The sequence below is a fragment of the Spea bombifrons genome, chromosome 11, assembly GCF_027358695.1.
Source record: "Spea bombifrons isolate aSpeBom1 chromosome 11, aSpeBom1.2.pri, whole genome shotgun sequence".
Classification (NCBI taxonomy): Eukaryota; Metazoa; Chordata; class Amphibia; order Anura; family Pelobatidae; genus Spea; species Spea bombifrons.
The window spans coordinates 27,686,313-27,712,752 of NC_071097.1; the positions used below are offsets into that span (position 1 = coordinate 27,686,313).

General features: G+C 41.2%; 2 protein-coding genes across 4 annotated transcripts in view; one reads left to right on the top strand and one right to left on the bottom strand.

Annotated features, from left to right (window-relative positions):
- The window catches only part of DNMBP (dynamin binding protein), a 42,942-nt gene extending 32,055 nt beyond the window's left edge, over window positions 1–10,887 (top strand). For 2 of the 3 annotated variants that reach the window (XM_053450534.1, XM_053450535.1), the window contains 13 exons: window positions 3,197–3,393; window positions 3,984–4,083; window positions 4,370–4,517; window positions 5,022–5,039; window positions 5,152–5,351; window positions 5,827–5,957; window positions 6,136–6,240; window positions 7,343–7,471; window positions 7,719–8,051; window positions 8,289–8,468; window positions 8,720–8,918; window positions 9,035–9,594; window positions 10,692–10,887. In XM_053450534.1, coding sequence (XP_053306509.1) covers window positions 3,197–3,393; window positions 3,984–4,083; window positions 4,370–4,517; window positions 5,022–5,039; window positions 5,152–5,351; window positions 5,827–5,957; window positions 6,136–6,240; window positions 7,343–7,471; window positions 7,719–8,051; window positions 8,289–8,468; window positions 8,720–8,918; window positions 9,035–9,594; window positions 10,692–10,883 — 2,492 coding nt within the window. In that variant the 3' untranslated portion in view covers window positions 10,884–10,887. The remainder of the gene's footprint in view (window positions 1–3,196; window positions 3,394–3,983; window positions 4,084–4,369; window positions 4,518–5,021; window positions 5,040–5,151; window positions 5,352–5,826; window positions 5,958–6,135; window positions 6,241–7,342; window positions 7,472–7,718; window positions 8,052–8,288; window positions 8,469–8,719; window positions 8,919–9,034; window positions 9,595–10,691) is intronic. The other variant, XM_053450536.1, reaches the window with a different exon arrangement.
- Window positions 10,888–14,358: 3,471 nt separating this feature from the next.
- The window catches only part of ABCC2 (ATP binding cassette subfamily C member 2), a 21,065-nt gene continuing 8,983 nt past the window's right edge, over window positions 14,359–26,440 (bottom strand). The window contains exons 10-31 of the mRNA XM_053450537.1: window positions 26,101–26,355; window positions 25,893–25,958; window positions 25,545–25,682; window positions 25,035–25,181; window positions 24,672–24,756; window positions 24,435–24,501; window positions 24,001–24,127; window positions 22,883–23,059; window positions 22,571–22,738; window positions 21,341–21,524; window positions 20,892–21,009; window positions 20,661–20,772; window positions 20,292–20,511; window positions 19,834–19,988; window positions 19,462–19,617; window positions 18,784–19,110; window positions 18,383–18,484; window positions 18,118–18,261; window positions 17,176–17,334; window positions 16,415–16,581; window positions 15,779–15,973; window positions 14,359–15,504 (exon numbers count right to left, since the gene is read on the bottom strand). Coding sequence (XP_053306512.1) covers window positions 15,375–15,504; window positions 15,779–15,973; window positions 16,415–16,581; window positions 17,176–17,334; window positions 18,118–18,261; window positions 18,383–18,484; window positions 18,784–19,110; window positions 19,462–19,617; window positions 19,834–19,988; window positions 20,292–20,511; window positions 20,661–20,772; window positions 20,892–21,009; window positions 21,341–21,524; window positions 22,571–22,738; window positions 22,883–23,059; window positions 24,001–24,127; window positions 24,435–24,501; window positions 24,672–24,756; window positions 25,035–25,181; window positions 25,545–25,682; window positions 25,893–25,958; window positions 26,101–26,355 — 3,399 coding nt within the window. The 3' untranslated portion in view covers window positions 14,359–15,374. The remainder of the gene's footprint in view (window positions 15,505–15,778; window positions 15,974–16,414; window positions 16,582–17,175; window positions 17,335–18,117; window positions 18,262–18,382; window positions 18,485–18,783; window positions 19,111–19,461; window positions 19,618–19,833; window positions 19,989–20,291; window positions 20,512–20,660; window positions 20,773–20,891; window positions 21,010–21,340; window positions 21,525–22,570; window positions 22,739–22,882; window positions 23,060–24,000; window positions 24,128–24,434; window positions 24,502–24,671; window positions 24,757–25,034; window positions 25,182–25,544; window positions 25,683–25,892; window positions 25,959–26,100; window positions 26,356–26,440) is intronic.

Below are 26,440 nucleotides of genomic sequence, written 5' to 3' on the forward strand. Positions count from 1 at the left end.
CGTTTAAAGTGCCAGACCGTCTTTGTGGTATTCCCATTGTACAGCACTGTGGAATATGATGGCGCTATATAAAACAAATAATAATAATAAATAATTTTAAATGAGGCTCATCTGAACTTCCTATACATTCCCCTCTCCAACCTCTCGTAACCTATAAGGTGCCTGTTTGAGCTTGCTCATTGCCGGACTGAGCCATTCCCCGTCTCTGGTCTTTGCCCCAATCTCCCTGTCTCCAGGCTTTGCCCCAATCTCCCTGTCTCCAGGCTTTGCCCCAATCTCCCTGTCTCCAGGCTTTGCCCCAATCCCCCGTCACTGGTCTTTGCCCCAATCCCCTGTCTCCAGGCTTTGCCCCAATCCCCTGTCTCCGATCTTTGCCCCAATCCCCTGTCTCCGATCTTTGCCCCAATCCCCTGTCTCCGATCTTTTGCCCCAGTTCCCCGTCACTGGGTTTTGCCCCAATCTCCCTGTCTCCAGGCTTTGCCTTTTGCAACGTTGTTGTTGCGGGTGCATTTCCCAGCTATTGACATGGTAATGGGGCGAGTGAGCGCGTCCTCTCCTCGGGGTGGAATAAAGCAGATCCCTGCAGCCTGAGACCTGTTGATGAACCTGACTTCCCGGCTGTTTGCATTCCCTGACCGCAGAAAGGTAAAGCGCGATTACTGGGCGAGGCGCGCATGATAAGCCCCATGCTGCATGGTCATGATAAGCGTGCGGGGCGTGAGTTTCTGGGGCAGTTAAACGTTAACGTCTGCAGCGTGTATTCAGTGCTCCGGTTATAGGGTTAAACCCCAGCTGATGAACTCTCATCCTTTACTGCTGGGGGATGGAAGCAGGGGAGTGAGGCAGGAGGCAGGAGGCAGCTTGCGCAGGGTTTAGCTGCCGGGGGAGGGGTGGGATGAATGGGTGGCCGGTTTCTGTGGGATTAGGACAGGTTCAAGATTTTATGGAGGGCACGGAGTAAAGTTTTTGTTGCTGTCCGGTCAGTCTCGGCATGTTTATCCCAAAGCTATTCCAATATTTACGTGTAATTCAAATACGTTTTAGGGACAGATACCAGAGAAATATTACTTTCAAGTTTTGATTCCCAGTAAAAGTATACTTAAAATGTTTGTTTCCATGAATGTTTGTTTTCTAGTTAATTAATATACCAGTTTAGTTATCCGTGGCCTTTCTTTATCACTGAGATATAGAATAGTTTATTATTATTATTGTTATTATATTATTATTATTGTTGTTGTTATATTATACAGATACGTCTCTAGCTGTAGATATAGTGCATGTATAAGAATAACTTCCCATGAGCCACAGCCAACATTCAGCAATGCTGAGGATGATAGGAATTGTTGTGCTGTCAAATCCGAAACAGCTACCTGTGCGCCAACTCCGGCCCTGCATAATAATTAATGCGGGGAGATGTTTAATACTAAGTCAGTGCGGTCTATTCACTAAAAGGAGAGTTATGGCTTTTCTTCACTATACAGTGTGAAGGTAATACCAAAGTGAGCTTCTGCTACAGACAGCGCGTGACTGGCCCTGTACAATGTATAGTGCAATCAATGAGATTCCTTCAGTCACTTTACTATTGAACTATGCAGGGCCAGCTCTACCCTTCTTACTGGAGAAACCCCAACTCTTGCTTTAGTAAATAGACCCCAATGTGAGCTTTAAACCCGTCCAAGACAATAATTGGGCCTGCAAGATGTGAAGGGGGTGCAGAGCCCAAATGTTAGGGGATCTGGGGCTTGGAAACCCCGGCCGAGGTCTGGCTTGTGTCTCCTATCTTTCCATCTCCTTAATGTATATCCAGAATGAGTTCCGCCAGGTCTTGGGTATCCAGAGGAAGTTTCTGGCCTAGCTCTGTGTGTACGCCTGGCTTAAAGTCTTTCTGAATATCATCTCCCCGATATTATCTCATTCAGGAAAAAGCTTGCTGCTTTCCAGCGGATCTCTAAGCCGTGTCTCGCTGTTCTCAGAAAACCCGTTCAAATCGTTTCTTCCTGCTCTTCTGTAAGCGGTGAGGAACCGGGTGTAGATAAGAGATGTCTCTGATCAGACATCTGCGTGTCTGTGTACTAAAACACCGGAGCACACTGACAGCCTTACAAGCGATAAGAAAAAGGGACGCGTTTTATTGTAAAGATGGCGAGGACTTTGAATGGAGAGATAACAATACAGAAAATGAAGATTTACAACTGTTTGGTTCTGTTGCTATGAACACATCCGCGCCATTAGTCACAAATAACCCAACCTATCCACTCGCGCCCGGCGCCGATACAGAAACCTTTTGTTCAATAGTTTGTGATATAATTCATAGAATATCCACCTTCACTTTACGTTGTGTTTATTCCGTATTTATTTATTCCGTAGCGCTCACTCGTGATGAGGAAGGCTCTCTCCGCATGATTTCTGTTTATCCCCCTCTGTTGAGATGCTGATTGCTGCTGATTGGTTCAGGCGGATCATTTTGTCTTTAGCCCTTTTTTTGTATGTTTTTAGCTCTCGTCCTTTTGTGTATATAACTGTTCATCGCATAAAACAATAAGCGCTTGCAGTGTGAGCTACACCTTTATCACACACGGCATTGTTTCCATACCCTTTTACATCACTTTAATGTGTAACAACCCTGACTTCAACACAATGGAGCTCAACAACAAACTGTATTTGCTTTCATAGATTTATTGAGAGTCCTTCGTTTTTTTTATATAAGAACTGGAGACAAAAGCAGGAATACTTGCTACAAAATAACGAACACCAGGGTGTTATTGTTAAATATTGCTGTAGCCCCCTAAACGATACATAATGCTACACGACGGCTGAGGAAAGCCAGTGTTTGGTCTGAGTGTGTGACCTGCGCTGTCCGAGCAGCAGGTGGTCTTCGTAGCGATTAAGAACCAAGGCTTCTAGTGCTTGTTAAAGGATTAGAAGCAAAGACTGTGTATAATGTGCAACTTTCCGTGATTCCATGTACGATATATATGCCTTGGTCAAGAAATATACAACTTCCAGCCATTGTTTTTGGAATTCTGCAATTATTGAAGAAATCCACTTTTTTCCCCCCCATTGCTGGCGGGAAAGATTACTAAGGATTATATGTATGATTAAAGGACCAGACCTCAAACTTGCCTTCCACTTGGCTGATGCACATTATTGTAATAGCTTTGATTGATGGCCCACGCTTTGTTTCTGTCCATTCTAGATATGACTCTTCTGTCTTCCCAACCAGAGGCTCTGGATGAGAGTCCATCTGCTGCGTCTGCTGTTGAGAACTCGGAGCAGAGGATGCAGGAGAAGAGGTCAAAGGTCTTGGAGGAGCTGCTACAGACAGAGAAGGATTACCTCCGAGACCTGGATGCATGCGTGGAGCACATCATGGTTCCCCTGCAGGCAACTCAGGTGAGCTGTGGTGTAAAGGACCTCATCTGAAACCAATTGGAAGCTGGATGCGTGAAAACCCCCCAAACGTAAAGGATTTAAATTAAGGGTCACGCTATAGTTAATAAATACTGCTGGTGCCGGAATCCAAGAGGTGGCACCAGCAAAGCTCCAGTATCTCAGTGTAGGTGCACTAAAATTCCCAGTGACATGAAATGTTGGCATTTGGTTTCTTTATTCATTGAACATGGTTGGATCCACAACACTGTGGCGTTTATTCCTTTAAATAAAATGTGCTAGAAGTCACTGTGTTTACTGAGACAACATCTCAGTCCACCTATTTGCCTACAACATTCAGGATGCTCGTAATGTTTGCCCTTGTATTATCGTCATTAGTGCCAGCACTTCGAGGGTTACGACTGGTCATCGCACGATTTTTAAAGGGTTGTTCCACTCGGGCAAAACATTTTTTTTTTTGCGTTCTCTAATATTGTAAAAATGTTAAAAATATGTATTTTTACATATTTTGACATTTTCAGTGAGGTTTAAATGTTTGTGACGCATGAAGGGTTGATTACTTTTTATCCTTTTTGTGTCTCTTTTTTTAACAGATGGGGAATGTGGATTTCGAGGTCCTTTTTGGAAATATCCATGCTGTGATAGACATTTCAAGGAGATTATTAGCAGCTCTGGAGAACTCGGACTCTGCTGGTAAAGGAGCTTATCTCATGTTGACTCGATTTTGTCTTAATAAAAGTGGCATTAAAGCCATTTGTGTCTGGGGGTCCATTCACATACAGAAGGTCCCCATAATTTGTTCATACGTATCCTGACTTAATGTATATCTCCTGAAACAATCCGTTGGGCCTTTGATTCCCAGACTTAAAGTTTGAAGTCACATAGCTGATGGTGCCATAATTGGGTTTCAAATGGTTCAACATGCTTGGGATCTGGTAAAATACACTCCATTTATATGTTTTTTTTGTTTTGTGTAAAGGATTGGTATTCTTGGAGCACAGAGGAGAGCTAGAGAATGTGTACAAAGAATATTGCCAGAATCATGAAGACACCATTGCTCTCTTAGAAGCGTATGAGAAAGATGAGCGATTCCAGAAGCACCTCCTGGACTGCATGGAAACCATGAAGTACGATATGGCTGTTTACAGGTTTTTGGCAAAGGGGGTTTCAAGCTTTGTGGCCAACCCAACAATTCATGTTCCGCAAATGTTTCCCTAGGCTTGTGTCCATCGTCAGGTCTTGGGAAACACCCGTTACTTATAGCCGGCTATCCTGGTTGTTGGGAGTAATTGTCCTAACGGGTTACCTCTTGTCTACAATTACAGAATATCAGTTCTAAAGGCCTTTTCTTTTCAGCCAGACCCAGCCTTTTGTTCCACTAGTTTAATATCACTTTCAGCTGCTTGTCCTCTATCCTGTCCTTCATTCGTTTCTTGCCGTGCATTCCAGAGATGAATAAATATGCATGAATGAAACAACAATGTGTTCCATTGGACAAAGCTTACAAACGTTTCTAGTTATTCTTTACAAAAATGTTCTTTTATAATTTTTTCTAACATTGTTTTATTTTGTCTCCTCGCCCTCCCCCCCACCCTACTTTTCTTCGTGTTTTGTGCTTTCGATTGACGCAGGAGTCTTTACAGAGAATGGTGAGGTTTTATTATTTATTTTCTTGTTCTGCTCTTTCTTCTGTTAGGCTTTATTGGCTTCGTATTTGTATACCCTTTAACAATGAAGTAATCATTTTCATTCTCCCCGCAGGGGCCGCACAAACTACATTAATTTGGGTTCTTTCCTTATCAAGCCTGTGCAGAGGATCATGCGTTACCCGCTACTCCTCATGGAACTTCTGAGCGCCACCCCAGATTCACATCCCGACAAATCCCCTCTGAAAGAAGCCGTAATGACTGTGAAGGAAATAAACGTCAACATCAATGAATACAAACGTAGGAAAGATCTAGGTGAGTTTGGACAAGTGGAAAAGGAACCGTGTTTTAGAAGTAAATCAAGTCAATAATGGTGTCCAGAGAAGGCTTTAAATTGCTCGAGAGTCTCATTGGGTTAAAACGCAGCGCAGTCCCATTAAGTCAACTCCTTGCTAGGCAATATAGCCGTGAAAAATTTAATAGGACTCGCCAAACTTAGGGTACTTTGACGGAGTGGCAGGTGAAGCAATATGTGGCCATATAGTGTGACGGAATCCCCAATATTTATGCGTTAGGTGTTAATGAATGAGATTCGCTGGGCATGCGCTGAATCCTTTCTTTGTTTTGTGTACTTTTTGGTCCTTATTATTTTATGCTTTTAAGGTTGTACGCTCTTCTGGTTTTAGAGAGAATAAGCAGTACAACATTATATAACTTTTTATCATTTGTGGCATTACAAATCTGTATTTTTTTACTTGTAAAATGTATTATTTTCTTTTGACTTTGACAGTTTTGAAGTATCGCAAAGGAGATGAAGATAGCTTGATAGATAAAATATCCAAACTGAATATCCACTCGATAATCAAGAAATCCAATCGGGTCAGCAGTCACCTGAAACACCTCACTGGGTTTGCCCCGCAGGTAATACGGATTAGTCAATTGTATGTTAATGATGTACCTGATTACCACGATAGTTCTCACACCAAAGGCTTTGCTGGAAGACGATGAGCCCACCATACAATCAGTCCTTATTTAAACAATCACCACGCGTTGCTTTGTTTTTGGCGCTCAGCGTGTTAATCTCTTATTGTTAAAACAGATCAAAGACGAAGCATTTGAAGAAACTGAGAAAAATTTCAGAATGCAAGAAAGGCTGATCAAATCATTCATTCGAGATCTGTCCGTCTATCTGCAACATATCAGGGTAAGATACTTTTACGCGAGCAGAGGCAGACTACCAACGCCTAGCAAAGGAAATATACCATGTATTTCATTATTCCAGGCAAATTATGCTCTTAAACATGGGGATAGTCAACTACATATTGAATCTAAAAGATAAAAGTAAACTTTAAAGCAGTGACCCCAAAATAACTCAAAATAACTATTAATATTTAAAACGAGACGTTTTAACGCAAGCTTTTAGTACTTTTACACTCGGCAATAACATTTCCCGCAGGGGCTTGCAGCGAGGTAGTTTAAAGGTCATATGACGGGTAAAGTCCGTTAATCATTGCTTTACAGCAGGGGTTCTCAAACTGCGGCCCTCCAGCTGCTGCAGGACTACATCTCCCATACTCCTCAGCCAGCCCCTTAGCTGAAAGAGCATTATGGGAGATGTAGTCCTGCAGCAGCTGGAGGGCCGCAGTTTGAGAACCCCTGCTTTACAGTGTTTTTTTTGTTTAGTATCATTAAGGAATGACAACGAAAACGGCACCTGGTCACTTTACATCTTCTATAGTAAAGTAAAGTGTTTTTTTTTTTATTTGTTGAAGGAGGCTTATAACCTCGTGTTAACGTTCACCCTAACCCAGCTTGGTTATATAAGTTTTCAATCTACATTATATATCATGGAATGCTGGATGTCAGTGTGAATGAATGAACCTTACATATTATTCATTTACACTCAATTACTGTGTGTATATATATATATAGAAAATAGTAATTCACTGGCAGTAATATTCCCAGAAAAAAACATCAACTAACGTTTAGGTTTCTGACATCAAACTAATGATCTTTTGGGTGTTTCATTTTTTTCTCTGGGAGGGAGGAAAGTAGAGGAGATCACTTATTATGCTGGCAGCTTCAGCTGTATTTATTTGTAATTGAGAAAAAGTTTTGCTAAATGTTGCCATTCCTGGCTACTACTACTATGTCCCTTATGTGAAGCTTTTAAGGGTGGGTTTTTGGGCTCTTTTCATGGTAATATCAGCTGTGAAGGGTAATGTCTGCTTGGTGATCATTCACTTCGGTCACCGGGTAGCGTGAAGCCCTGCCGTTCCCAAGCTCTCCTCCCTTATGTGTTTCAGGAATCTGCCTGCGTTAAAGTGCTGGCCGCCATGAGTATGTGGGATTTGTACACAGACAAAGGAACCAGTGACCTGGAGAAGTTTCAGAAAGCTCACAGGCACATCAGCGAGAAGCTTTTCACCGAGTTTGTGAGTGTTCCCCATTCATTGCTGCGGTGCATGGTTTTAAATATACGATAACTTCAAAATTGGCAATTTATGGTTAGAAGCACTCTACACGGTGTCAGTTAGTAATAACTCAGTTAAATAACTCAGCAATACTAACTGTAATGCTGATAAAGATTAGAACAATCGGTACCCGTTGGAGCTGCCGTGGGACTCGTATTGCACATTTTGCGTAGAATTTGTGTTAATTTTCACTTTTCCCTGTTTGCAGAAGGAGAGAACGGAGAAGTTGGTTATTTCGCCTTTGAACCAGCTGCTTACAATGTTTGCCGGGCCTCACAAATTGGTCCAAAAACGTTTCGACAAACTCCTTGACTATCACAACTGCACCGAACGTGCAGAGAAGCTGAAGGACAAGAGGACCTTGGAGGAGCTTCAGTCGGCCAGAAATAACTACGAGGCCCTGAACGCCCAGCTTCTCGACGAGCTGCCGAAGTTTCACAATTACGCCAAGGAGCTGTTTGCCAGCTGCGTGCGCGGCTACGCCAATGCCCATTGCGACTTTGTGAAGCTTGCCCTGGAAGAGCTAAATCCTCTTCTGACAGTGAGTTTCAAAATCAGTACCTTTGTACTTAATTGCAGGATAACAGGGCTACCATTGGAAAGCGTGAGCCATTCCAGAGCAGGTTCCAGAGCATTGCCCTGAGGTTAATCCTTTAAAATAAGGCACTAGGAAATTATTATAATAAATGTTCTTTCAAATCTAGAAACACCGTAGTTCTCTGTAATGTATAGAGCGCTTTGTCGTCGGTATTTTAATGTATGTGTCTGTTCTTTTCAGTTGCTGGGAATCGGTAGCAGGGAAGGGAACCTCATTTCCCTGTTCCAAGAAGAACACAACAAGGCTCTCCAGCAGCTTCAGCTATTTACATTTTTCCCCGAAAACCCTCCTCCTGTCAAAAAACCTTTCGAGAGGAAAACAATCGAACGCCAGTCTGCACGAAAGACCATTCCAAACCCAGTGAGTAATGTCCATCTCTTACACAGATTACATTAAGTGATGCTTGTCTTATTCTGGAAGAGCTCTGTCCAGTGTAATCATGGGATTTGTAAGGGTTCGTTAAGATTCTTATCCTGGTGGGACCAGCTGGACAAGACAATCGCTCTTCCATAAAATAATCCATTTGCCTTTGTCCCCAATACATGGATATTTAATAGGATATGTCTATTTTACATCTATTGACGTGTTGTTATTACGGCTGTTTTTCGCAGTCCAAATATGTACAACAGTTGGATGACCATCGGACAGCTCTGCTGGCGAGATACCCACCAGACAAACTCTACCAGGCCGATCGAAACTTTAATGCCGCTCAGGATCTGGATGTTTCCGTTCAGGAAGGTGACCTCGTTGGAGTGATAAAGCAACAAGACCCGATGGGCAGTCAGAATCGATGGCTCATCGACAATGGAGGTAACATTTATTATTTCTTTATGGCCTTTTTATTAAGTGCATTTTTTTATTAAGTGCGTTTTTCCAGTTTTAAGATTATTGACGGTGTCTTTTCTCTCTGTTTTTTGTATCCGCAGTCACGAAAGGTTTTGTTTACAGCTCTTTCTTGAAGCCGTATAACCCAAGGCGTAGTCATTCCGATGTCTCCGTTGGCAGCCACTCTTCCACTGAATCGGGTTATGGCGGCTCATCTCCCAACTTCTCAAGACAGAATAGCAATAGCACGTTAACACTCAACCACAGCTCCTCATCTGTCACCTTTACAACAACTTCTTCAACAAAATCCAGCTCTGATTCCACGCTTTCAGGCAGCAGCCTATCAAACTCCAGTGTTACATCCAAGCAAGCGCCTTCTGGTGCCAACCAGTCAAAAGGAGCGTCTGAAAGCGATCCTGCGATGCTCCCGTGTACGAATGATAAGGGTCCTGGAGGTTCAAGAGAGAACATAGCTGCTACAGACTCTGCTCCACAGACTAAGCCGGCAGAACCCAGACGCCGTGGAAGCCAGCCGGAAAATGGGCATAACGGCGGAGACAAAGGACGCGTCTTAGATAATCCTAAAGCATATCGAAGGAAAGCTCGTTCTCCTCTTTCAGTTGACCTGGAGGAAGATGATTGTGAATCGGAAGGGAACCAGGTTTGTTATAGACTGATTTATCTGTTCTGAGCAGTTGGGTCATGGCCGTGAAGGTTTGCTTTCTCTCAAAACATGGGACCATTGCTTTGTTTTTCCTTTTTTGCCCTTAGGGGCTTCTAATATTTCCATACATTCTTCTTCTTTTAAGTATCTGTAAAGCACCAGCGAGTTCCGCTGATCAGTGGATTATACAGTCAATAGCAAACAGCAGATAGATAGACGGTGGAGAGGGCCCTGGTTTGCTCACACAAATAGGTGAAGATTTCTGAAAATCAAGAACCAGCAAAATAAAATACACTTTAATATGGTTTCTGCCGAAAAACAAAAAAATATCCTTTCTAAATTCAAAGAAGTCCAGAGTTTTCCTAAATAACTAAATCAAAGAATTATAGGCAAATAAGGACACGAGATATAACTTAGCTCACATAGATTCCCTCATTTGCATTTACCTTTTACTTTACATATAGATTTGGCACAGGGTTGGAATTGCATGTCGGAGAGTTCCACCTATATAGCTGATTCTCACCGGTGCAGGATAGGAACATCATAGAGTGCAAAAGCATGATAAATGCCCACCGCTATACCATTATTATTATATTTTATTTATATAGCGCCAACAGATTACGCAGCGCTTAATACAATACATAAATTCAAGTACGGGATATAGGAGGTAAAATAAACTGCACATGTCGATAGGGGCAAATAAATACAATCCTACCCTCCTGGGTTCTATTTCAAAAGTAGATGACGTTCTGTACCTCAGAGATGTCCCCATCCTTAGCGGATGGATGGTTTTTAATAAAAAAATATATATTTACAGTTTACTCACTGTTACCACATACAGCGTGCACCGAGGTTATAGAATCCTGCCATGCATTTTTGTATAGAACGTACGCATTTTCATTTCCCTTTCTCACCTCTGCTTGCAATTAATTCTGTTATTTTGGGGGGGGGTAGCTTGGTACTTTGCTATTAATTTTTATTCTTAATAATTTGAAATTACGCCATGTTTACGTTCCAAATGACTTTATCCCACCAGGCCTGAATTACCTTTTTTGAAGTTTAGGGACTTACTTATCTTTTTTTCCCCTTTGCAGCTGCAGGTGTATTATGCGGTTTACACTTTTGAGGCGCGCTCCCAAAACGAACTGTCCGTGTCGGCCAATCAGAAACTGAAGATTCTGGAGTTCAGAGACATGAATGGGAACAATGAATGGTGGCTGGCTGAAGTAGAAGGGAGAAGAGGCTACGTGCCATCCAGCTACATCCGTAAAACCGAGTACACGTGAAACGGAAGCGTTTTATTCCTCCAGAAGTCTTGGAAAAACACTTGTGCCTTTTTTTCAGGATGAATTTTGAGTTGTTTTTATTTTCTGGTGAAATGGCGGCATTTACAGAAGACGCGGCTTTGAGCGAGGAGACTTAGGATCCTGAGAATTCATGCAGTTACTGAATGGGACGTTGTGGCAGCACAGCAGCACTATAAGATATATTGTAGCACTAAGGGCCTTGTGTCCTCTCTACAGCTGTCCCTCTGTCTCATGGGCTGACCTGTAGATCACGAAGATGGATGGAATGGACCCGGATTCTATTAAAGCCACGTCCTCCAAATCATCAGCTCATCAGCACAATTAATGTTGACAAACAGGTTGCGGCGCCGTGAACCTTGTACGGCCAGTTCTGCGTTTAGAGTGATAACATGCTGTGTTGACTTATCCGGTTCTTAATAAAATATTCCATGAAGTTTGTTTTAAAAAGGAATATTAATGCTTAAAAAGTAAACACTTATTTTCTAATTGTACGTCTCTTCTGGTAACATATTGGAAATCCAAAGCCCTGCCGTAGGCTGCTATTACCCTGGCGGTGTTCTAATATAAAATAATTACAGTTTTTTAAATGTTAATATTCCATATAAATTTGAAGAGCCAAACAACTCATTTCTTTTTAATATTTTTTTTCTCCCAGTTTAAAATTATAATAATATTTTGGGTGCCAATGTATACATTTAAGAATTTTCAAACATTTGCTGAGCATTTTTTTGTTTTGTCAATAACAATTACTGGAGTTCACAACAAGATAAGTGATTAAATATGGTTTTAATTCGAGAGTTCTGTTATACCGGTGGCTTACGCTCATTACATTTCAGTGTGTGGTGCTGATCGCAGATAGATAAACAGTATTACTATTAATAGAAATAATAAGAAAAAATTAGAACCGTCGCTAAGACAAACCCCATCGTTCCCTAGAAGTTTCCAGATCTTAATCTTAATATATATATTCCATGGTTTTGGTTAAAACAACCAAAAGCCTGATAAAACTGAACAAACACCAAGCAAAAATACATTTAAATGTTTTTGTGTACAGCTTAAAGTCATGTTTTGTGTATTGTTCGATTCCTTCAGGAATTCACGTTTCCTTGTAAGGGGTCAGGCGAGGGACATTTCGAAAAATAAATCAATTCCTGAAATTGAACAATTTTATATACTATGTGTATCAAACAGCAACTTGTACCAAGTATAGAGCAGGAAAGTGGATTTGACTACTGATGAAGTGGAAATATATCAACAGCATTCTTCTTTTGTAAATTCTGTCGATGTGTATATTATTTTTCCTCTGTACATGTGTTTTTAAAAACATAGCCTTTGCACATTTTCAGATAGGCACCTTTTTTAGAGAATTCAGTTATATTTTGTGATTTTCATATTCTGTTAGGACACAAATTTGTATGATTCCTTCCTGTATTTTTTTTACACTTAAATTTTTTTTTTGGGGGGGGACATATAACGGCGGATAGTGTGCCTGTTAACTTCTGAAGGTGGAGAATAATATTAAGGACAGGTCTGTCATTCTGTGCAATGATACAGGGAACCAATAAACCTCAGAGTTTAACAGTTTACTTGTGTGTAAGGAGTGTTTTTTTCTCTAAACCATTATCTTGTTTGTTCGAAGCAGGTTTCTTATATAATATTATATATATATATATATATATATATATATATATATATACCCCCATTGTACAGCGCTATGGAATTTGTATGGCGCTATATAAAAAAATTTGTAATAATAATAATAAATGCTAAGCCAAGCACACCATCTGTGATTCCTTGGGAAGTGTTTATAGTCCGCATATATTGTAGAAGCATTCAGCCCCTAATTCTGCTTTCTAGAATAACAATTGCAATAACTGGCTATCGTCGTGGCGACATCCCTCCTCCAAGGTTTCAGGGTCCCAAGTCCCACCGCTGAATTGGCGCCACCAACCGAAATGTGGTTATAGGGGAGGTTTTATTAGGGAAAACACACAAGCTTTTGTGTTGAACGGATTAAAAGGATGAACATAAACAAGAGATAACAATTTAACTTGGTATTCAAAGTGACCGATGGGTAACACAATAACACATAAGGAGAACTTAAGGCAGCCAATGGGGAAAGTGTCTACCTTCAGTGATGACCAATAGACAGGGCTACTGTTGGTATGTTATGGAATAGGGACGGATGACCAATGGTGATGACCGACCTTCTCCATTATTCTATGGGGCTTGGCACAGTCAGTCTGCCATTAGTTATTCTATATGGCTGACTAATGCCATATATTTTGAATCTAAAATATGTTTTAATTACGTTCCTGTTTTGTAGAAGTCTGTGTCGCTCTATAGGTAGACCGTGTGTCAGGAAACATTGTCCTACTCTTTGTACCCGCAGGCGTGCCGGTATATGAGAAATGATTCAGAGGAACATGACCTTTGACGTAAAAAATAAATTGTGTGCTGTTGTATCAACATCAGTTTACTGAAATGTGACGGTTCCTGGATTGGGGATTTAAATATCTCACCTGGGCTTTAGTTGGGTTGGAATTAAAGCGCACAGCAAACTCTCCTCTTTCTGATATATATATATATATATATATATATATATATATATATATAATAACCTTTATAACCTATTTGATATGGCAGGTACCACAGATCTGGGGCACTTACAAGAGACTTGTCTTCTCTTCTGCTTCTTTTTCCTCCCCTGAGAAGTGTATTTAATAAATACCCCTGACTTCATGACGCTACTTCAGACCACCACAGATAACTCAAACGTTCTTCTATGGAACACTGCCTGATACAAATAACAGGGAAAACCAAAAACAGCCACAACTCTCAGGTGCTCAGGCAGCTTTGGTGTCCGGTTCTGGTTCGGATCACAGCAGTTGCAGTGCAGGTGAACAGGTATATGTTGCCAAAAAAATATTTTATTTTTGGATTTTTAAGAGACAATCTTAACTTGTGTTTTTATGTGTCCATGGTGTATAAATCCACGAAAACATGTAATAAAAATATACATTTTCAGTATATAGTGCAATAGTCAACTTAACCCTGAACGGGATTAATGAAAAAGGAATATCTAGCCCTGTCTTTTATTATTATTCCCAGTATAGTTTGCAGTATTTCTAATGGTTGGGGGAGTCTGACCCGTACAGCATAATAAACAGATCCACAAATGCTTTAATGGTGGAATCTACCCCAAACTGCGCCTCAGAGGACCCGTTTCTTATAAAAGTAAAGACAAATAAAATGTCCAGCGCCAGGCATACCAACCGTGGCCGGCTACAACCCCCACTTCAGCCAGCTTTATGACTGCTGCAATCCACATATCCTGGACCCGCACCTTTCATGGCAGTTTGGTCTCCGACGAGGACTGATTGTTCGAGGAACGTTGTTAGTAGATTGTTAGCGTGTAACAGCGTGTAAGAGTCAATTCACATGCAATCCAACGTTTCACGTTTAATGTTTTTATTTGATGTACATGGGTTTCTAAACATGGTATGGTAGACAAAGCTTATGTTCAAGTACCAAATAATATTACGGTAATATAGCGCATATTTTAGACTTTCATCTCTTTTTCAACCTTCTGCTCTCTGTCTTAACCTTTATTGTGGTCACATTCTCCTTGACCTTCTCTCCTTCTCACCTTCCTTTCATTCGACTTTCCCTCCACCGCTACTTCCCATGGACGAAAGGTTTTGATTCTCCAACAATCTCAGGTCTTATCCTTGCCTCCTTATCCCTCCTGGATCTTCCTCTTTCTTATCCTACAACCCCTGAATTTTTGCCTGTCTATCTTCATGCCTCCTGACCGTATCACTATATTATCCTCTCATTCCATCTAACTCGTCATTGTTTTATCTTATCTCACACTTTTGTCTTGATTATTGGTGTCTAATTCTACCTATTGTAAAGCCACCACACTAATGCACCATTAAGCACCTTTCATTTATTGCTACATTTTGTATCGCTGAGGTGTATTATACCAAAACTTTCTACTTGTTTGATGGAAAAAATGTAGAAGTTTTGGTTTGGAAGTTGTTTGGGGACTTTTTAACACTGATAAAAATAAAAATACACTGTATAAATAATAATGTAAATACAAGCTTACAGAGTTCTTACAGAACCCACTGCACGGGGTATTAAAGAGAAATCTATCTGGTCAATCTAAACAAAGGAAAAGAGCAAATGGCACTGGGAAATAAAGTAAGGCTACCATTTGGGAAGCCATGGATGCCTTGTGGTAACACGGTGCGCTCTCAAAAAATGCAAGGAGCGGTAGGCATCCGGATCATTTGTACCAAGAATGCATAATCTCACTGGGTTCTAGAGTCCGTCTTGCTCATGTACGCCTTCGTCTTCGTCAGGTAGAACCGATATCTACGGTTTGACGTAAATGGCCAGCATAAACGTTTTCGCGAGTGGGATGAAAAGTCTGATCTCTGTGGCGTTTCCGCCTCCCAGGGCCTAAAACGAGGTGCTGTTTGGACTTTCAATGCCGGCATCTTTCACCATGGAATAGAAGTGTCCTTGACGTTGGAAGAGTTCCTCCGGGCTGTCGAATTCTACAATATTCCCTGCATCCAACACCATGACCCTTAAAGAAAATGGCAAAATCAGAAGCGTGAGCGGACGCCTGGCAAATGAGTTCCAAATGATGAGGACTAAATCCGGACCGTTCAAACGGTAAAGCAAGCAATGCGTACACAATTCTCGAATAATGATTTAATCCTGCATGTTTGATTCTGCTCTCTAAATATACATTGATAAAAGCCCCAGATATCGGTTGAAATGTCGAAAGAGAATAAACTCTTCTGAACCTCAGCAAAAATCTCTTTAGTGAGTGAGACGCCACGTTTCACAGTCCTTACCTGCTGCTGTCCATGATGGTGTTTAAGCGATGTGCAATTGTCAGCACTGTACAGTCTGAAAACTCGCTGCGAATTGTCTTCTGGATCAGGTTGTCGGTTTCCAGGTCGACAGCAGCCGTCGCTTCGTCCAGGATCAAGATTTTGGTTTTCCGGAGCAAAGCCCGGGCCAAACACACGAGTTGCCTCTGACCAACACTGCGTGAGCACGAAAAACCCAAATTAAATTTACATTAATACCCCACCAGGCGCATGGTCATACTTCACAAGACAAAATTAGAGTAGTACTGGTCAAAAGGCTCTGGTTTGGAACAAGTCCTGGGTGTCACATCGTCGGCACCCAACACCGACAGACAGGGTGCCGGATTTCAAAATCCAGCACTGCTCGGCACAGATAGCCTAGTGTGGTCCTTCTATTGCCTTTGCTGGGGTTGTAATCGTGTTTAGCTGTTATTGACCCTGTTCTTGCTTGACTACTCTTAATGTTATTACCGCTGATTTTAAAAACTAGATCATTATGAACTGCACAGCCCCAAGACCTGTCTAGTGAATCGCTTAGCTATACTGTACTGGCCTGAGCACAAGGCGCACATTTCCCCCAAATAATGTAAAATCTATAATTGGTAAGACTAGCCTTACCTGAGGTTTTCTCCTCCTTCGTTCACTGGATAGTGGAGTTTCTCCTGCAGGCCGCTTACATATGGCTTTAGGTGGGCAAGTTCAAGAGCCTTCCAGATTTGCTCATCAGTATACCGGTTAAACGGATCCAAATTCATCCTCAGCGTGCCGGAAAACAAGACAGGGTCCTAAGCAAACAGGAATGAGAGATTGGAATATAAAGGAGATATGGTTCCACCGGTTACACCTGACTTAGCTACCTTTGTCAAGAACAGTCATATTGTTTAGTACATGCTTTGTACCCATTATATATTCTGCACCAAGTAAGTACCATATTACTAATTTATATGTGTGATGAATTGGAATACTCATGCAGATTTATACGCTGCTCGGCACGAAGTTGAATTTTGCAGGATAAAAGCATTATTATTATTAATTATTATTATTATTAATTATAATAACCATCATCATAATGATCAGAAAATCACCTACTTGCATACTGTATGTCACAATGCAGCTCCTGCCATCTAGTGGCAGGTTTTGGATATGACAACCTATTTTTAAGGACTATTTTTCATATATTTTCCAAGTTATTCAACTATTTTTTTTTGCATCCTGTTTAACATTCGAACACTTATACACAAGTGAAATCAATTTTTACAAGCAGTATGACGGAATAACTGTGGTCTTAAAATAAAGATGGCATTACGCACAATGCAGGCTGGATATGCTGTAACACAAGAAAATGACACGGCATCAACAAGCGCTGGTAGAATTCTTACCTGAGGAATAATTGTTAGTTTCTGGCGTAAGTCATGAAGGCCAATGGTGGAAATGTCCAGTCCATCAATCGTAATTTTGCCATCAGCTGATTCTATGATCCGAAAGATACAGTTGGTGAGCGAAGACTTTCCTGCGCCTGTCCTGCCAACGATTCCCACCTGGAAAAAAGATCCATCCAAAATTAGGAACATCCCGGCCAATAACGTCTGATCTTCCTATTCCATCGCTCGCATGAATTACATCTCTCAATCTAGATAAGAACTAGATTTCTCAGGAGCTCCCTGAAGTTTGGGACAAAGGTGGTTGTCTCGAGCAGAGTATCTGATCCTGAGGTACATGCATGTCTGAGAACTTTCTAAATCAGCAGATCCCAAGACTCCTTTAGCCGCTCTGATACCTACCTACGGAAAACTTGACTTGTTATTATTTAAGAATACACTAAATGGAGTCACCTGCATTCAAGCAGGGATATCAACCATAATACCGGGAGCAAAAGCAGTCTTAGATATGATCGCAGCAGTGAAGAATAAGAGTCAGCTCCAGATGATGTGACCCTCAGATTCTCACCCTTCACCCCGGGACCCTATGATTTGGGCAAAAACCCTGAGACCCAGGGGCAACCCCCAAGCGTTCCCAGGTATGGCTACATGTACCTCATAGAGTTCCTCTGACATTATAACTTCAATACCTATTTATTTTCAGAATTTGGTAAGAAACATTTGAATTAGGGATACTTTCAAAAGTATATCACATCAAATGTTTGCGTTGTGGATTCCACACCTACAATTTATAAGTTGTAACTTGTGTTGGATCCAGTAGCACAAACCCAATGAGATATATACCGTGGACCACCAACTATCTGTGGACTACAAGTAACATCGTTCCCCTCCAGAACTTATCTAGGATTAAATATATACAGTTTATTTTAAAGAAAAACCTACCTTTTCCATGCTGTCAATAGTGCAAGATATCCCTTGAAGGACAAGGTCCAAATCAGAGCGGTAACGGACCTTATAGTCTGAGAACTGCACAACACCTTTGTCTGGCCAGTTCTGCGGTGGACGATGCTCTGATACCCAAGGGGCCTGAAACAGATCCGTGAAAAGATTAAATAAAGATATATTCTGTACACTTCCCTACCGCTACACACAGGCCTATAGAAAATGGGTAAAAACTGTGTATTAACAGTCTTCTGCTAAAACTTACCTCATTCTCCACCTGAACGTACTCATCGACACGCTCCACTGCAACAATGTTGGTTTCTAGCTCTGATGTCATCCGCACTAACCAGTTCAGAGTTTGCGTTATCTGACAAGAAGAAGAATGGAATGTATTATATAATACAAATAGAACGGTTCCTTATCTAAGGGCAATCGAGCCATGCGTACACGGTCACCATCTTCCTGATCTTTCACTGAGGTCAAACACGATCATAGTCATGGGAAGACTAAAGATAAAAGCACTTTATCTAAAACTAAGTTACATTTATATATATTTTTGAGAATCTGTTTAGTGGCCTTACTGGAAAGCATAGAACGTCAGCAAGCATAGAACGTCTGGCTTCAAACAGTGAGCTTCGTAGCGATCACTTTACCATCTAGACTTACATTGAGAGCTGCCGAGACTGATAGCCCAACTGTCCCGCTATCCACCGTGTCTCTCGCCAAGACGGCAAAAAGTGCTGCGAAGAATACAGTGAGATTTCCAACAAATTCCAGGCGAATTGCCAACCACCTGTTGGAGACAATCCAGGAATAGACACTTTTCTGGTTGATATCGATGGTGTCTTCATTATGTTGAAGGAACCTCTGCTGGTGTCCATAGGCCCGGATCACAGATAGGCCTGATACCGTTTCCCCAAAATGAGAGTAGATGGGAGACCTCGTGACAGAATCCAGACGTCTCAGCTGTCGGGAAGTCGTGACATAGAATCTCTAAAAAATGTGAAAAAGCAGAACAATGAACTTTTCCTAGAATGTGAACTGGTTCCACACTGCGTAATTGTGCAACGTTTCTCTAGATTGTTAGCTCATTGAGCAGGGCCAAATTGTTATGTTACATACTACTTGTTATGTCCGGTCTACTCATTATACAGCGCTACGGAATATGATGGAGCTATATAAAACAATAAATCATAATAATGATAACATTTAGAAAATAGCATGCATATTCTATTAATGCTTTTTGATTAAAGTTTATATATTATACATATACTGCGGTTTCAGAGTTAGGAGTCTTTGGAGCTCCGTTTTATGCCGTTGAAGAGTAATCTTTAAATGCGGTACCTGTACAAAGTAGTAGAAGATTGCCAACGGGACAATAACAGCGGCAAAAATTGGTGTCGCCAAGCAGATCACAAACAATGTACCGATAACGCCCAAAACGCAGGCGATCCAGCTGCGAAATGACATAGGAATGGTCTCATCCACCGTGAAAATATCCTGCGAATAAATTGCGTATGAAAATCAGAAATTGGAAGAAACGATATTAAACCAGCAGAGTTTAACCCTCGCTTTAATATCATAGACACACCATGGACTATGCAAACCATGGGTTGGGATATTGGAGAAGAGTAACATGAAACGAAAATCCTAACTAGGCTCATTGTTGGGGAAGTACCCTTCCAGCTTAACTTTACCATTCTTCACTTTACTAACCTTTGCAAATCTGTTAACAATGCGTCCCGATGGAGTGGTGTCAAAGAACTGCATGGGGACACGTAAGATGTTACGAAGAAGCTGTGCGTGAAGCAACCGCGAGGCTCCGACGGCTCCACGAGCCACAAGGAAAGCACCCGAGAACACGAAGATAGCTAGAAGTATTGATATCGTGTTAGTAACGCAACAAAAACCAATCTCCTGCTCTGTAGATTGTAGAACGCTTTGTGAGTATAGAGCCGGATTAAAACTGCACAGAGTAATAGACGGTGGGCAATAGCATTGGAGAACAAAGTGACACCACAGATCCCACCATTAATGTGTATACAGTGCTGTACCCAAATGGCAGTATTACCACACGCCTAACGGTGTAACGCGGCTCATCGAGCGCCAACCTGGCTATGAATATGGAGCTTAGCTGAACAAAATGTATCATGATTGTTGGGAATGACTTTTACCTTGGGCCACACCAAGCACTCCGAATATTCCAACCCTCATATCCCTCTGCGATGCAGGATAGGTCTGATTCTTGTAGATATCGGCGTCCCTGGTCCAGTCGCTCAACCAAATGTTTTGTCCAACAAAAGCTGCGTTTTGCAGAAGGTAGCTTACAAAAATCCAGAAACTGAATCCCCATCCTATCGCCCGCAGGTATTTCATATAAAGAGAGAACTTCACCTGTGCCAAAAAATGGTAACATTCACTGTCAAGCTCCTCATCATTGCTGACGTAAAGCCCCAAAATTCACAAGAAGAAGAGAAGACGTCCTCACAGGCCCAGGAGAACAAACTCAGATAAGAGATTATTAAGTACCCCCAATGATATACCTTTCCAGTCTCGATGGTTTCCTTTTCGATGAGATGTTGTCCTTTTGCTGCCTGTTGCAGGTCCTTGTCTTTTGCAACTTCTTTCAGTGACCTTCTCAGCGTGCCGTTCATACTATAAGCGATGGAAATGACCGAGTCAGACGACCCAAAATACATCGGGTGTAAGGATGTATCGTACAAAAGTGCCAGGACTACGCTACGTAGAACTGTCTCAGTCTAAGAAGGTCTCACCTGCTGAGTTTTCTCCGGTGAAGACTGTTTTCCCTTTTCAGTGTCATGGACACTATGTCTTCAGGGACCTCTGCCGCTGGTTCATCATCATCATCTATCTCATCGGCCCCGGTAAACACTATGAAACAAACAGAATCCAGTCATTCACTGAACTCATTTAAATGTGTGTGGATATACATACATATATAATATTATATTATTAAATATTAACCAATCTGGGTTTTTTTAACCAATAATATCCGTGTGTCTTGCACATAATAAGCTTAATATTAAAATAGTAGGAAAGAAGTCACTCTGGCTCTGTTCTTACGTTTTGTTAACAGCAACCTATGGCGATTTGTTGGAACATACAGAATTAACCCAGCGTTTCCCGTTTCATAGTATAAAGTAAATAATGTTGTATTTCCCTAATCTACTTTGTATTTATCTGATGTTTTCCGGGGTTTCACCTGAGGCTTCCTCCTCCATTTTTTGGTCGTGTTTCGCGTACGTTCTAAGGAATTCTGCGAATGCGCCGTTGTTTGCCTGTAGAGTTTTGTAGGACCCCATCTCTGTGACACTGCCATCCACCAGCACGACGACTTCATCCGTGAACCTCAGAAAACTAACACCGTGCGTGACTAAGATGCGGGTCTGCGGGTTCAAGAGAACAAACACAAACCATGAAATCTTCTGCTCGGGAATCAGATGATCTACAATATACTCGCCGACATTTCAGGTGTCCAAAGCAGAAGACCTTTGTGACAGCGGGGCTAGATGAGGACAGGGCATGGCTACCGCTGGGGTCAGGACAAGTCATGGCTACTGGTGGGGTCAGGACAGGGCATGGCTACCGCTGGGGTCAGGACAGGGCATGGCTACCGCTGGGTTCAGGACAGGGAAGTCCAACTACCTTATCCCTCATGATGTATTAAACGATGTTGATGTAACATGGATGTAACATGGAAATGGACCCTATGCTACACTGTGCTGCAAAATAACACGGGGCGCAAGCGGGAACTCGTTCTGTAAGACTGTTTTAGCCAATCTTGTTGGGAATTACTGACAATTAGGAAAATGTGTAGGGCGAGCAAGCCTTTTGATAACAATAGATGATTACCCTGCCCCTAGGGACACCAAGAACCTCTAACATGTTTGTTTTGGTGACGGTATTTACGGGTTGATGTTTGGTTTGTATGTCAACTACAACTTGAAATTTAGCCTTTTCCTCAATACTAAATTATACAATTCAATAATTTCAGTAATGGTGTTCACAGATTAAAATAATAAATATATACCGGTATATTTTTTTAAATCTTTATCCGTGCACTATGGGAGCAGCCATCTAAACGTTCTGTTCCAAGGATCTGAATGATTATTCCTCCCCAGGTATATCTCTATCGATAATGGGGGGTAGGGGGCAGAGGCAATTTCCTTTGAGTGGGTTTCAATTCTCTGATGCCTCTGTTGGGAAAGTTCTTGTTTCGTAACCTAGAACTCCAATGTTTCTATAACCTGTCAACGTTGTGCACCTGGTATCTTGCGACAGAATCCCAGGATGCGACACTAACGGGATAAACCTCTCGCCGTTATCGGATTATTCTGGTCCATCCAATCTTGTATTTGGGAACCAATAAAGCCATTTATCTCTAATAACAGGAGTAGCGCATGATCCTCCCATAATGTTATATCGAACTTACCTTATTTTTTAACAATCCGTTGGGGCCGACCACCTTTTCAAAGATATGTTTGCCAACATGAGCGTCCACAGCCGAGAGGGGGTCATCGAGGATATATACATCAGCGTTGTTGTATACAGCTCTGGCCAAGCTAACCCGCTGTTTCTGGCCACCACTCAAGTTTATGCCCTGTTAGATAAATATATATATTCAGCAGATATCTCATTGGTTGGGGGGGGGTGGAAACATTTATGTTTTTTGGGGCAAATATTCCAAACTACATCTGGCTCACAGTCCAATGGGCTTGTTCCATTCCCTAAACCGAAAAGTTACCTTTTCTCCAATTTCTGAACGATCCCCTCCAGGGAGTATCTCCAGATCGGGGAGAAGAGCACACGCTTCCAGGACGTTTTTGTATCGCACTTCATCATACTCCGCTCCAAACAGAATATTGTCTCTCAGAGAAGCATTTTGGATCCAGGCCTGCTGAGGAACATACGCAACAGAACCCTATGGACGGGAAAGAAAAACACATAATAAACAAAGCAAATTAACACGCCACAAAAACAACAAATAATTAAATAACATATATTTATTAAATATACATTTAATAGAAAAAAAACTAGGGATTTAAGTGCTAAGGCCAGAGCTCAGCAGGATTTTATTGCTAATAATAAATTATTGGCTGGCAGCCATGATTAGAGGGTCAATTAAGGTCGGTTAAGTTACTGAGACAGTTACCCATATAAAGTATATATATAGGGTATAATATATGTCTTTTAAGGGCTAGTAAAGAGTTTACGTTACAGAGGTGGAACCTGGACAGTTTATGGTAGGTAATTTATATCCTAAAGCTGTACCGCGCAAGGAACTAAACTAAGCTAAGGATGTTTGGGAAGCCTGTGAGGTCCATATTTGTTCACCAAAACATAATGGTAAATGCAATGGAACCCATAGTGTTTATTACCGGGTTCTATGTTCTACTTTTTTTTTTGTAACGACATAGTAAATGTAGATAAGCAAGTCATTAAGGGAGTGCGTATGCTGAAAACCATGATAGTCTGTGTCTGAACATGGTACAAAGGGCAGACAAGCACAGCAATGGTGGTAAATAATTGACATAAACAAATCAGAGCCCAGAACTGGACAAGATACATCCTATGAGACAAAGAAATTACACAAAATTACCCCACACGTAGCACTTGAATTATTTGCTCCTAAAGATATATATAACCATAAATTGGTATTTAATTATTTTTTTTTAATAGTAGGACCCAAATTGACCGAGATGCTTCACAGGTCAAACGGCAAGAATTAACAACTCAGCTTATTCATAATAGAAAATAAGCAAACTTATACTAGAAACCGAGCAACATTTCATCATAGGAATGCTTCGCCAATACTTCTGATACCCAAAACATGTCAAGCGATAATTAACATCTACTTGTTACCTTTATATTTATGTATCCATTGATATGGTCCATCTCTCCAAGCATTGCCGACACAAGCGATGATTTACCAGACCCTACACCACCCACAACAGCTACCAGATGGCCATCTTTAATGTCCATGTTAACACTGAGAAAATAGAAAAGGGTGGAAAAAAAACAAACAAACTACGTTAGACATCCACTAACATACACTAAAGAGTAAAGAAGACTAAAGCAAATGTGTCCAGAATCATACATGTTATAGTGCTGTACTAATAAACCTATATCATCTTACATAGGTCATGGAAACGGAGGAGGGTATGGAAGAAAACGTAAATGCTCCCCTAAAACTTTTGTTTTCTTATTTCCATCAAAAAAACTTTTTTTATGTTCAGGATTAGCATGACAGACAGTTTATGAGAACTTTAAACCCCAGACATTGTGAAAGCTCTTACTTCTTCACTGCTGGATCTGTTTCTTTTTCCCAAGTAAACGTCGCGTTGGAAAACCTAACAGCAGCATCTGTGAAGTGAATTAAAATGTTAACCATTGTCGCTCACATAAGCACACTATCCCTACAGAATGTTCTACAACTGTTCTTAATTCTTAATTTCTAAAGATAAACTGAATACTGTGAGGTTACGTTACAGCCGTAGAGAGCGCTGGAGATTACAACGAAACGATTTCCTTACCAACACCAGGATCGTTACGAATGGCTGATGAATCCAAGTCATCTCCTCCTAAATATTTCTCCAGGCGGCCACAAGATACACTTGTCTAAACAAACAGATACAAAAAATTTCATTTTAATCTCCAAATATTAGAACTTAAAGGACAATCCTCGTATAAGTAAAAGGGAAATGAAAACGCTTTGGAGGAGTTGAAGGGCATCAGTGCCTTTGCCTGATCGTTCTGCCCAACATTCCTCAATGTCCATGAGACGTCATCAATAAACCCACCTCGTTACATAATACAGCAAGTGGTGCAGATCATTTGACAGAAAGATGACTTAGTACTCTGTTATTTAGAAAAAGACCCCTGTACTCGTTGCTTACCTGCACCATGTTAGAAATAAGCATTGGCAGCATCGCCAGAGGGAAGCGTAGGATATTAAATAGAGAGATAGATGTAAAAGCTTTCTCTGCAGTTAAGATATTGGTTGGATCTATCACCACGTAGACGGCAAAACTGGCAACAGATACCTGGGAAAAATAAAAAGATTATCAAAATCTTGTATCAAAGTTTCTTTAGGAACTACCTAACAGCGAACAACAACAGGAGGACATGTAGCACAGCCTATGAATGGACGATGTAGAAGTGAGTATATGGAACAGCCTATGAGCATCAGCAGTAAGAGCGGCATATGTTCTAGCTTTTGGATAAATGTAGTAGGAACTGTCAAATGCAACATCCAAGGGCAGGCATGGCACAGCAATTGCTCTCAGCTGACATGGTATGGCTGGTCATGGTCACACAATGTAGACTAGGAGTGGAAGTGGTCAGAGCCGGTCCATTGACCATTTGTTTTAGTATCTTACTGAAAATTGTGTTTGCATAAGCCTTACCAAGAATGGTGCACAGGTGAAAATGAAAAGAGAAACGGACTGAAGGTAGGTGAAATGCAACAAATCTTTTAACTCCTTCTCTCGAATTTCCTCTACTTGGTTCTCAAATGATGGTTCCCAGGCATAGAATTTTAATATCTAGAAAAAGAATAGATTACAGTTCAAAACCAAACAAAAATATGAAAATGTGGTCCTTCATAGAGAAGAACATTTTTGGGGTGTGAATGGACACCAGGAATACAAATCCAGCCCTGAAGACAACATATGATACTAAAGGATCCAAAGAATGACATTAAAAGTCACTTTCTTACTGATTCCATAGACAATTTTTGGTTATTATCATCTCACCTTAATGCCATTGAGGATTTCATTCATTATTTTCATTCTCTTGTCTTTGTTCTTCATATTCTTCATCTGTGAAACACACAAACGCCTTATATTTCCAAGATTCCAAAATTAAAAAAGTATTTCCCAAATTCTTTATCAACAGGAAACAATTGTAACAGGATTCAGGTGATTTTAAAAGATGGATTCATTAACCAAATCATATAGTCACCTGAAGTGTCTTGGATTTGGTAGCTAAGACAGCATTGATGGGTATCAACAAGATCATGACCGCAAGTCCAGCCAGAACCGATGGGCCAAGTTCCTCCCAAAGAAACACAACTGAAATAGCAATCTGCAAAGGCGATGACCACAGCAGGTGAATGAAGTTTGTCAGGTCCATGAATCTCTGAGCGTCTGCAGACATCAAGTTCACCGTCTCCCCCACAGTCGACTCTTTCCGGACAGAGTTGGAGACAGTCAGTGCCTACAGAAAAAAGAAACCACAGCTCAAATACTGAATACATCGAGCAGATCACATTTAGTGAGACATGCCAGAAGCACCAGAAGAT